Genomic DNA, 13,547 nt, shown 5'->3' on the forward strand with positions numbered 1-13,547 from the left:
AATATTATTTTGAATTTATACATACTGTTAACAACAACAAGAAATAGGTCTAATACCAGAAAAATAATGTAGAGGAACTGTACCAAACCCGGGCCCGGGTCCATAAAGCGGGCCCCCTCAATTGCTGCTCCGGGTATTGGCGTAGAATGCTAGAAATAAGCTGAATTGTAGTTTACCGTTACTGTTGTATGCAGCGCTAGTTCCTGTGTTGATCAGTTAATCCTTTGTTCTGCAATAAACATCTGACGAGTTTTCATGCAGTGGAAAGTTTTGAAGCTCCGACGAGCAAGCATTGTTTTCCATAGTTAGTAAAGAGATAATTGAACCAACTATTTATTTATTTAATCTTAATGGTAAGAGGTATGTTCTATGTAATTAGCTAGTAATTTAGACGTAGGAGTGACAAATTATTTGCAGCGAAAGTAGAAACATGTATGGTCGTAAAGTGGGCCCCCTTGTCAATCCTAAAGCGAGCCCCTACTATGTTGTGCAAAATTAAAAGATATGTTTCATACCAAATTCTCATGATTCGTGCAATTTATTTACAATCTTCAAGAGGACCAAAATGCCCAAAACAAAGTCGAAACTAATAACTCAATATTGTGATCGAGGACATGGTAGTGTCAAGTCATTATCAAGATCCTATGATCCAGGAAAGTAAAAGATACCGCTGAAGGTGAAAGGAAGAGCCAAGGAAGACGATTCTAATTGTGGCTCAATCTCTGATATAAGGAAGCATCAACAATATTCTCAACTTTAAACGTTCCACCGGGGAAAACATCGTCCACGGATAACGATGCCACCTGCACGTTCTGCACTGAAACTTTTTTGAGTGATACGAGAGTTGAACTTTGGGTCCATTGTGTCATGTGCTTTTAGTGGGCCCATGTAGATTGTGAGGAGACTGCCAAAGTCGTTTATATTTGTGACTTTCGCCAGTAGAAGTCTTAACTTTGAGAAACATTTCATTTATCACGCTTAATTTGGAAGTTTTGGTTCTGAAGTTTGAGGATTTTTTTTTAATGCCAAATAAGTAGGTTGGAGAAAGAGAGATGTTTAGATTTCTTATTTCTACCAGTAGAATATTGAATATTTCAGTTTTGAAAGTTTCAGTCTATTTGAAAGATTGTTCTAGAGCTTAAAAAAGAAAAAAAGACTTTTTGATCTGCTATTTCCGCCAGTAAAATGTGGAATATTTAAGTTTAGACATTTTCTGTTTACAAGTTTAATCTAGAGTGGAGGTTGTGCTGGAGTTAAGAAAAAGACTCTCAGATTGCATTTCGGCCACTAGAATGTAGAATATTTAAGTTTTAAGTTCAATTTTAGTGTGTTCTTTACTTTTCGGAGTTTGTTTCAATTTCTTCTAATAAAGTCTTTTAAACATTCATATTTCATTTTATTTCAATCCCCAGTGTTTAGGATGTTGTTTTTAGCTTAAATGCGTAACTCATTTAAGTAATACAAATTTTCGTTTTGTGTAATTTATCTAAATTTAAAGGGGCCCGGTTTTGGAACAGTTTTTTCGAATGCCGAAAACGCAGTCCATATGAAAATCCATTTTTTCTCAACCTATTTTTTTCTTGATTGTTATGGGAAGAAACAAGCAAAGCAATTACATATCATATTATATTCAGCCTGAATATTATTTTTTTCTGATCGATATTTTCTTAGATATATGGAAAAAACAAAATGGGGGCCCACTTTTGGTACAGTTCCTCTAATAAAACCTGCATATTGAAATACAATTAAAATTGAAAGCTAACTTAATGAGATACCTGGGTACGGTGTGATTTCACTGTTACAATAATGTTCGGTCCAAACTTCGTGGCACATTATTAAGTCATTTAAAATACTCCATAACTTTTTTTTTTTAACTACTATCCAAGTTTTTAAAACCAGAATTAGAAATCACTTTTATTTATCATATGACCATTTTAAGGGAGTCATGAAGTTTTAAAATTTTCAAACGGCCTCTATTTTGAAACAATATGATGGTTCGGATTCGATATTTGTAATATGAATGAACTGATAAAATTTTATTTTAATTCATTCGCTTTGAGGGAAGTTACTATATCCACTATATACAATAAATGGATTCTACTATTATAGAAATAGATGGATATCGTGACATCTCCGCAATAGGCATACTACAAAAATCTCACACAATCTTCGCTGGCAAGAGGGTGTGATAAGATGAGGTCGTGATAGAAATTAGGTAGAGAACCACTGTCGTAACATTACGTGTCCGAAGCCTTGTAGCCTCATTCCCAACAGTGATAGCCTTCCCTGTATATGCTTAAGTTTCAGAACTGTCTAAGTTGACTAAAGAAAACATAATTTCACTGAAAAATAAAGTTTATGGTATGAGTCTAAAATCAAAATAAATAAAAAAACACATTTATAAAACGGTAGCTTATTTATTTACACAACAGGCCTATTATTTTACATAATGTAAAACTCATAATAAATCGAATGAGTTTTATTTATTTGGTTTAAACATACGAAACAAAATGGACTTAGAATCTCAGTATATTATTCATTTTTATTCTTTTTGTGAGTGACCCTTTTGGTTCATAAAATCTTGGAAATGACGTCGTCCATCAATACACATCATTGCCTCTGAAATAAGGAATAAAATAGAATTATTAAACAGAAACCTATACAGTTTTTTTTTTCAGATAGAAGGAAATTCAGGGAAAACTTTTCGAAATATGATGTGAGGATCATTCTCTGATTAAAATGAAATGTAATCAAAATTATTTTTACAGTAGAGTCCCTAAAATTATTTTTACAGTAGAGTCCCTAATATTATTTTTACAGTAAAGTCCCTAAAATTATTTTTACAGTAAAATCCCTAAAATTATTTTTACAGTAAAGTCCCTAAAATTATTTTACAGTAAAGTTCCTAAAATTATTTTACAGTACAGTCCCTAAAATTATTTTTACAGTAAAGTCCCTAAAATTATTTTTACAGTAAAGTCCCTAAAATTATTTTTACAATAAAGTCCCTAAAATTATTTTTACAGTAAAGTCCCTAAAATTATTTTACAGTAAAGTCCCTAAAATTCGGCACTCAATAAACTGGCAGTTTGGGTAACTCGGCTGCACTCTGGCAGGGCGGAAAAAAAACCCGCGTGCAGACCCATTCAAGTATTTTTCTGACGTCCGTCTTATCAGGTACATTGCTGTACAGTGTGTATTCATTAATTTTCATTTCCATGTATAGTAAAGGCTCTATGCTTTCATAAAGTACGTACTTTTCTTTTGTTTAAGGGTAATTGGGCAGTTTATTCTCTGTTGTATTCTCAAGCAAACAATATACACAAGTACAGTACTGTACTTTCTGAGGAAACACTCATACTTATTCTTTTCTATCCCTATTCTCGATAATCCGGCATTTTCACAAACATGGCCATACTTCGGTCTACATTAGGCCGAAATTTCGGAGCTCTACTGTATACATATATATATATATATATATATATATATATATATATATATATATATATATATATATATATATATATATATATATATATATGTCATATTATTATTGCAAAGATTGGATATGTATTCGAAGCAGTTTACGACGATATGTTTCAATTTAATTTTCAAAGCTCTAAAAGAAGTGAACCAGATGAAAAAAAAAAACTTCAGGAGGGAACGAATCCGTTTCCTTCCGATTCTCCAGGAACAGGAGCGGCTTAAGGGCAAAGTCAATGAAGCCCAGGGTCAGAGGATCCCCAAAATCCTTCTCTTTAATACTAAAATATAGCAATCAACTTATTATGTTATAGGCTTCAGACCCATGCTAAAATTTTTCCCGTTCGCTACGCTCGCAGTATCTCTAGAGTTAAGTCTTCTTCCACCAGCGTCTTCACGATACTTATTTTGTGAGGGAGTGAGCTATTTTAGTTCTCTATTACAAATCAAATTATTAGCTTGTGGTGACAATTCCTTTGAAATATCTCTGTCATTACTTAGAGCAAATCTAGATTTTCCATCTATCCTTAACAATAAAAGGTTTCTATTGAAATCAATTTGGGCTCTCTGAGATATTAAAAAGTCATTCAAAAATTACTTAACACGCAAAAAGCATGATGAAATGTTCTCCCATTAATTTTGAAACGTACAATTGCTATCTTGTTTATCAAAACAGTTGAGTTGATTTTGAGTTTAACTTACTTTCAGCAGCGAGGCTATATGAGACGGGACCTACTGATTAACGTGGAATCCGAACCACATGAGCTCCCGCCGGGGATCGAACGCGGGTCTCCCACGCCAAAGGCGCGTACGCTAACCGTTTAGCTACGAAGGAGCTCTTGTTTATCAAAAGAGCATTCTGAGTATTTTCTTTTATTCGTGTGTTAATATTCAATATCTTAGCCTTAGGTGAAACTAAATCCTCTCTAATTATTGATAATCTGCGAAGCAGAATCTAATACAGAATCATTCTTATCTTTATTTGTAACATAGGGCCCCCAAAAACCTTAATCCTCTCCTGTCCAGGAACTGACTCCGATGAGAAATGCAATTATCAGATCTTATTCTAAGCAAACTCGGACGACTATGGTCTTTTCTAAATTCATACGTGTTTCTTCCGTATCACCTTCAAACTCGTCCAAATTTCCAGTATTAATTATAAATGGAGAAAATTCTTTTCTTGTGTTTTATTTACTCTTAAAAGTCACAAAATTGACGAATCGCTCCAGGCATTATGGTGTACAAGAAGAGGTTACGTACTATTATTACATATAACTAGGTACTTATATATATGCCATGTGCCGGTGCTGTGTCATTAGTTATAGCTCAGAATATGAAACAAATAAATGCAACCAAATGGGGATGGAACTGATGCAGAACACGGTACTTAACTGTGAAATTGTGGTTGAATTTAAATAAAATTCAAATGTTTCTAATTTAAAAAATGACTAGTAAGGGGAAAGGGTGAGAGAAAGAGAAAGGTTGTAATTAAAGAATAGGAATGAGCACTAGCCTGATAGATCCATTGAGACTGGCGTCGTTCTGGTCATCTGGAATGATGAATATCTGGAGAAGTCTGGATTAGCTGAAGACAGTCAACATCTGAATCTTAATCCTTTTGGTCTGCAAGGGGCGTCGATAAGCGTCTTACGATAATGTCCTTCTACATCTTCATTCTACTACTCTGGTGACAAACTTAAAGGTGTCTGCGGCGATGAACCGTCAGAATGGTACTCTTTGTCTTGTGGAGTCGGTGGTCCTCCAATGGTGGGATCCGCTTCTCTCTGATGATCCTGCACCTGTCCCAATCGTGTGTTGAATACCCCTTGTTGTTCTGTTCTTCGTGGTTTTGATCAATTCAAGAATGATGACCTAATCGGGAAGTATCAGGCTGTGCTCGAAGGTATGCGGAAAGGAAAGAAGGAAGCTAGTCGAGTTTATTTAACAAATGTGCATTTACAACATGTGTCTGAGAATGTACACTTCTAAACAAAGTTTTCTTTCAAAGTTTTCAAAAGTTCATGTTTCTTTATATCAAATACACAGTTACTTCACAATATATATATACATGGTGTTTCAAAATGAATATAAGAGTTTTAAGGCTTTGTACTCAAAGGCGCCGATTCTGGGGGACCGAGGGGGCTTGGGCCCCCTACTGTATTTGTGAATATACAATATTTTGCATAATTCGAGTTCAATTTGTCTTAAAATCTTATATACTTTCTGCATCTTAATGGGCCCTCCAAAATTTACAGAGAAATCGGCGCCCTTGTTTGTAGTATTTATTACAATTAACATACGCACGCATGTGCTTGCACTGTTTCCTCTGTCTGCCGTTAGAATGTGCTAGAAGCAAAGATAGCGACAAGTAAGCAGAAAGCGTTCTGTGTTTCACATTTAGCAAAGATTGAATCTGTAGTTAGAGTGCAACCGTCTGTATGGAAAATTTTAAGGCGACGCTTACAACTTCGCAAATGAAATGTTGCTGCATGACCATAAAGATTTTCTGGATCGTATCGTCTTCAGTGTTGAATCGACATTTGAAATGGAATGAAATCTTTAAATTTTACGTCCCATGGTTATGCCGGTTAGACTAAAGGAGACGGTGATGATGAGAAATAAGTGAAATGGTGGAATAAAGAAAGTGGGAGGAAACGGGAGAACCCCCGAGCAAGGTGTTTGTCAACCACAAAGTTCACACGGCGCGAGCTGGGATCGAACCAGAGACCCCAAGCACCGGAGGTGAACGCTCTACCACTGAGCCACCGCGTCCCCATGCAAAGTATTGAATTTTACGTGTAAATCTTCCAAAATGTTGTACGCCAAAACTACACTAGCACCTAATCAAGTTGGTTATCACATATTAAGGTAAAATTTTAGCTAAATATACATGGGTTTACCATTGTTTAATTTTTAAAGCTTGTCGTGGAACTTACCATTGTATGATCGTGGATAAATTTGTGGCACTACTTCAGGTGATTTGAAAGTTAAATTAAAAACATTCGTTGTATTTTGCTCTCCGCTCCGAGGGTCGAATACTTCAACATTCACAACCGTCTGCATGTAATTCACTTCTGTAAAAGTAACCTAGAAAAGGTGGCAAAATTAAGACATTAATATCATTATTCTGTACGGCGTGCTTATAAATGAATGGTACTGTTTTAAAAATTAATAATAAGTCTATTTATTACCTTACACGGGTAAAATCTACACCATAAGCAGTGGCAACTGTCCAAGGATGTTATAAAATAGATTTTATATTTTAAAATATATTTTATAACATCCTTCCAGCCGTTCAAGTTTCTCATGCGCTACCTAATGTTTGCTTGTCATGCTTACTGCGGGACTGCAGCATCAGTTTCCGAGATAGCGCTGCAACAGGAAAAGGCTTTCTGTGTGCTCCGTTTTGAGGTGTCCAGATCTGTGGTCACACTGCAGCGCGGGTTTCGCTCACGGTTGAGGGATGACGCACCACACAAGAATAACATAAATAAATGGGACCGACAGTTCAGGGAAACTGGATACTTGTGTAAAGGCAAGAGTTCTGGTCAACATCGTGTGTCTGACGAATACGCTGAAAGAGTGCGCCAGGCGTTTCAGCGAAGCCCTTGCAAGTCATTTAGTAAAACAAGCAGGGAATTGGACATGCCAAAGAATGGAAGGTGTTGCACAAACGGCCGTGTTTTAAACCGTACAAAGTGCAATTAGTCCAGTCCTTATATCAATCAACAGACAAAGTGAGAGCTTCTTAATTTGTACGTGCTGCAACAGAAGACATCAACCTTCTCCCCTGGCCATCCCTTTCGCCTGATATAGCACCATGCAATTTCTTTCTTTGGGGGTTTGAAAGACAGAGTTTATGCACTGCCAATACCCGTGTTCCTTGAGGAAGTTTGTGATCCGTTAACGCATGTACTGCATACCATCACGGCGGACGATCTAGACGGCGTATGAGAAGAATTTGATTACCGCGCAGATGTGTGTCGTGTAACCAAAGGTGCACAATTGAAGGATTGTGATTAATTCGTCAGAAACTTGGACAGCTGCTGCTGCTTATGCTGTAAGGTTTGCCCGTATAAATAAATAAATATATTTATTATTAATTTTTAAAACAGCATCATTCATTTATAAACACCCTGTATAAATCAGTTGCAACAAGACTCTGCTACTTCCTACAACATTAGTTTCATGTACAAGAATCTTGTTAAATTTTAAGAGAATGTAAGAAAGGTAATATTGACCTACTTAAGTATATTTAATCTAACACTTTTCATAAATAACAAGCTGTCCGAACAGGCGTTAGAAGCAAGGGCGCCGATCCTGGGGGCCCGGGTCCCCTACAAAGCTGATGTGGGCCCCCTTTTATATTTATGAATATACAATATTCGGCATAATTTGAATGCAATTTGTCTTTAAATCCTCATATATTTGGTCTAGGAATTAATTCGTGCGGGTGGACAAGAGATGGCGCAACGAACGGAGCGTCCCACAGTTCCGTGTATCCACACATGTGTTGCAAACCCCTGTCATCGCGTATCGTTCGTAGTATAGGGCAGTCGATTAAAGCGTCAACAACACCAGTTTGTAGTTAAGTGAACATGGCGCAATTTGTGCCTGATAAAGTGTTTTTGCGGGGTGTCCTGCTGCATTACTTTAACATGCAGAAAAGTGCGACTGAAAGTCATCGTATTTTGGTGGAAGTGTATGGTGGCCATGCTCTAGCTGAGCGAACGTGTCAGAAGTGGTTTGCACGGTTTAGAAGTGGTGATTTCGGCTTGGCAGACCAAGAGCGAGCTGGACAGCCAAAAAAAATTTCAAGACGAAGAATTGACAGCATTGCTCGAGCAGGATTCGTGTCAAACGCAGGAACAACTTGCAGCAGCATTAGGCTTTGATCAAACAACAGTCTCCAAACGCTTGAAAGCCATGGGAATGATTCAAAAGATGTCACATTGGGTTCCACATGAATTGAAAGACAGAGACGTTGAAAGACGAAAAACCATTTGCGAATTGCTGCTTCAACGACAGAGCAGAAAGGGGTTTCTGCATCGAATTATTACGGGTGATGAGAAGTGGATCCATTACGAGAACCCTAAACGAAAAAAGGCCTGGGTGAAACCAGGTGAACCAGGTCCATCACAACCAAAACGAGATATTCACTGTGCAAAGGTTATGCTGTGCATATGGTGGGATATGAAAGGTGTGGTGTACTATGAGCTGCTGCAACCGGGTGAAACTATGAATGGAGAACGTTATCGACGACAATTAATGCGTTTGAAGCAAGCTCTGGCCAGAACACGACCAGAATGGGAGAACAGACATGATAAACTTATTGTTCAACATGATAACGCTCGCCCACATGTCGCAAAACCTTTCAAAACCTATTTAGAAAATGTCGGATGGGAAGTTTTACCCCACCCGCCGTATTCACCAGACGTTGCTCCTTCGGACTACTACTTGTTCGATTGCATGAACAACGATTTGATTGGACAGCGGTTTATTTCTTCAGAAGATATCGAAACATGGGTCTCTGACTGGATCGCTTCCAAGGATGAGGACTTCTTTCGCCACGGAATCCGTACATTGCCTGACAGATGGGCGAAAGTGGTGGCTAGCGATGGACAATATTTTTCTTAAGGTATTTATGTATTTTGTGTTTGTACTACAGCTTCAATGTGTGCGTACCAACCGCACGAATTAATTCCTAGACCAAATATATATATACCTTCTGCATCTGAATGCCCCTCCCCCCATTTACAGAGAAATCGGCGCCCTTGGTTAGAAGGATATTATAAAAATGAGTAGTTTAAGTTAACTGATAATAAATTCGTCTAAATAAATGAATATACTTGAGTCATTCTTGTTAAAATATGAAGTTGTAAAAACATATATAAATTATACGACAGTAACGTGAGTATAAAAACTATTAGGTAGTCGTTTACTCATATCTCGTATGTGTACATTTATGATATAATGGTGTATACTATGTGTTAAGTTGAGAAATGGCATATTAGAAGAGAAAATAAATAATACAAACGATAAAGGGCGATTTTTTAAACAAACAAACAAAAACAGAAAAGAACTCATGGATTTCATTTGGGTCTAGAATTTCTAATTGAAGTCAGATTTTCATGTGGTTTGTGGCAAATGATCAAGGAAGGATGGAATATTTATGGGACTATACATTTTTTACTCCAGGTTGCAATTACGCTCGTTATGGATAGTCTTTCTGCTTCTAATGGTAGTCCCTGTCACAGCTATCCCATTTACACACACACACACACACACACACACACACACACAAACGATACTTTGTACCCGACTTTTGATAACGGAAGATATGTACGAACGGTTGCACCACCACTAACAGTTGAAGTGTACACCAAGTTTAACGACGGAAGTGCTACCATCTGCTGGTTTGTGTTGACAATGAATCGTTTTAGTCAAACAAACGGATGGCAGCATTTCCTATGTCCTGACATCTGTTCGTAGTCTCATATTTGTGATGTTTATAGACATATAGCACATTTTGACACATTGAGATTTGCAAACAATTCCGACATGATGGGATCAAACTATGGTTATTTTTGGATTAAGCGCACCAAGTTACATAAGAATCCATCTTCCAATGCTGAAAAACATGACACAACCGAAATAATGCAGGCCTGTGTTATCCATTTGCAGTGTTTACTGTGTCAGTTGCTGTGTTTGCCGTGTCAATTGCTCAAATTTAGTATTCATTTGCTGTGCCATAGACTGTGTAATTTGTTCTAACTTTTGTTGGAATTTAGTATCCATTTGCTGTGTTTACTGTGTCAGTTGCTCAAATTTAGTATTCATTTGCTGACCTAGCTGTTTTATAAGGTCAGCCACATTCGTTGATGTATCCGATCCTGGTGTTTCAACATCATCAACTTCATCACTAATACTGTCAACTCTGTGTATATCCATTTTAAGGTTACGATAAATTTTCCTTTTACTTCTTAATAAAGTATATTCCGTGTTGACGGTTATTTATGAGATTGCTTACTTTGCTTCAACCAAATCTCAAGTTATCTCCCGGGCGGAAACACCAGTTATTATATAACGAGATTTTCGTTATATTTTATATTACCCACTTCGAAGATTAAAATAAATAACTCACCACCATTAGCACATTTAGTTCTTATATATAATTTGCAAGAACCAACCATCTATTATCAGACATTAAAATTATACACAGCACAACTTACTTTAATTCTCAAATCTCCATCTCATTGCAACACGAAACTGTCACTATCATTATATAAATATCTATCTATCTCAACCAGCGTTGCCAGATTCACAGCTCGGAATTATTCCAAAACCTGATCGAAATTATGCTAGATTCGTTCAAATTATGCTAGATCCTCATAATTACTAATTCAGGAGTTTTAAAAGAAAAAAACGAAGTTGAGATACGATAACGTAACTTAAAATACGCAGAGCGCAAGAATGCGTGGATAGAACTCAATACTTCACACACCAAAGCTTTAACTCAACTAAACTAGTGCAGTCGTAGACAGACTCAATGGCGTATATATCGCATAAATGAATGCAAAGTGTTTGTTTACATATTTTCAAAGAAAATTACTTCGCAGCATAAGCGGAGTTGGGAATTGTCTGCTGGGGGGGAGGAGGGGCAGATCTTTGGGTGGTCTCAGACCTTTCATTTCAGGAATAAAGATGGTCATGAAATCAGAAATAAAGATGGTGAAGTTGTCAAAAAGTTGGGGGAAGAACGGCCCCCCATAACTCCGCCCATGTCTCGCAGTTAAAGGATTAGAACACCCTGGGTGGAGCCACACACACACACACACACAAAAAAAAAAAGACCAACGCCGTTTCTAACTTACTTCGGAAAATAAGACTGGCTGTATGGTTTACCGGCTGTATGAATCAATGGAAGAGGATACATTTCTGCCGTTCTTTTTCTTCCCACGCCCAACTTCTTTCTCATTTCCAGGTTTTATGGCTTTTTGATAAACTTGCTGTAATTATGCTAGATTTGGGCAGGATGCTAAAAGCAAGATGCTATTGTGTTTTTCAGATGTAAAGCATCACGGGCAGTAGCCAATGCTGTGCGATATTCCGCGCGGTGTTGCCGGATTTCGGACTCCCCTTTCCCTTCTCGCTCTTCCTCTAGTTGAGATTATTACACATACATTGGCAACATTATTCACAATGTAAATATACCATTCCAGCAAACTCAAAGATTTTGGCTGTGTATCCTAGAAGTATATATAGCAACTGAATAACCTACCTATTAACTTATTCCAGTGGAACTGCTAAACGTTCGTCTTCAACACTACTTTCACTATTGTCTATGTCAATTAATATTTCGCCATTGTCTGAATCTGACTCTTGTAAATTTTTTATTATGAGTTCCAAAAATTGTAAACACAAAGAATAATTATTCGAGCTTCACTTCGTAGCAGTTTTTTTTTTTTTTTTTTTTTAAGAAAATTCCGCACTTGTACTGGGTTTCCTTAAAGACATTGTCAACTATAATTTTGGAGAACAAATGAACTACCACGAAAGAAAGCAACCTAGACACTAATGAATTCTGTTTATGCTATAAGAGAAGTTGCGTTCCTACACACACAATCAGCTCCTTTGCTTCCATGTAATAACATACTCTTATACTTGATGTAGGTCTCACAACAACAATCCATCTGATTCGTAAGCAACACGATATGGTCGAGTTTGTTTTGGGTTACAATAATTTATGACACCACTCAGACGCCTGGTGCTTAAGAAGGAGCACGTAATTGGCCACACATACGTAAGGTATTGAAACGAAGAAAAAAAAATCACACTGCGTTTCTTCTGTCGAATAAGGAAGAATCTTGCATGAAGGCAATTTCAAAACAATATTACGAATGTCTTATACCTTCTGTTCTTCCACATGAGCTCCCGCCGGGAATCGAATATATATATATATATATATATATATATATATATATATATATATATATATATATATATATATATATATATATATATATATATATATATGAATCAAATTGCAGAGGCTTGTTATTTAATTCGATCGCTTACTATTCTCAAGGGTGTAGAAACGGGGGAAAAGAGGGCCTTGACTTTCCAAACTATTTCCAGCCCCGAAATGAGGTTCATCTAGTATATGTTTAGTAAACTTATTTAATAGTTAATGCAAATTAGGAACGTTTTTAATAAAATACGATTTTTAAAAAAAGAAAAAGAAAACATCATCAATACAGTTTCTGTACCTAATTACAAGGACGCTGATTTCTCTGTAAATTGGCGGGGGGTGCATTCAGATGCAGAAAGCATATATGATGATTTTAAGACAAATTGCATTCAAATTATGCCTAATATTGCAAATTTACAAATAATATAGGGGGGCCCATATGAGTTTTGGGGGGCCCTGCCCCCTCCGTCCCCCAGGATCTACGCCCTTGCCTAATTAAAATAACTAACATTAATTATATGCTTTATATTCTTATTTCCCTAACTGGACGCTCATCGTGTGAACTCACTACTATATTATTGCATAATAATATCTGAGTTGATATTTTTTCGAGTTTTTTTCCCCTTTAGTATTTTAATCTACATTAACACAAAGTCAGATAAATAGACTGCTACAAACAGCATTTGTTTTCTTATGAATAGCTTATTGATTTATCTCTTACAATCCGCTTTTCAACTTCAGTACTGTCAAGATCCGTCTTTTGTTAAAGTAGCATCGAGCAAAAAACATAATATGTGTATAGTATACATGGTGAGTTAAAATGCTTTCATATTCTGAAAGAGGTCATTTGTTCTGTTTTTAATGTGTGAAAAGCTTTCCTCCCCCTGAAAGTAATGTTCCCCTAGAACAACCTGTTGGTTACACCCCTGATTATCCTTTAATAAAAGTTGAGTTCCATTTCCAAATCGAAGAAAAATCCATTGGAAATTAGACGGGACTCAACGCTCGTTTTACTAATTGTTTTATATGGAAACCTTTCAAAGCGTGTATCATGACAACCAGTTGTCATAAAAAGATGTAGTTTTCACGTATG

The 13,547-nt window shown here is 36.6% G+C and overlaps 1 protein-coding gene across 1 annotated transcript in view; it reads right to left on the reverse strand.

The window, feature by feature from the left end:
* Nucleotides 1-2,411: 2,411 nt before the first annotated feature.
* Nucleotides 2,412-13,547, reverse strand: part of LOC145693678 (acyl-coenzyme A thioesterase 9, mitochondrial-like) — a 154,138-nt gene continuing 143,002 nt past the window's right edge. The window contains exons 12-13 of the mRNA XM_081769925.1: nt 6,420-6,570; nt 2,412-2,619 (exon numbers count right to left, since the gene is read on the reverse strand). Coding sequence (XP_081626051.1) covers nt 2,543-2,619; nt 6,420-6,570 — 228 coding nt within the window. The 3' untranslated portion in view covers nt 2,412-2,542. The remainder of the gene's footprint in view (nt 2,620-6,419; nt 6,571-13,547) is intronic.

This window comes from Thermobia domestica, chromosome 8 (assembly GCF_964235325.1).
Source record: "Thermobia domestica chromosome 8, izTheDome1.hap1.1, whole genome shotgun sequence".
Classification (NCBI taxonomy): Eukaryota; Metazoa; Arthropoda; class Insecta; order Zygentoma; family Lepismatidae; genus Thermobia; species Thermobia domestica.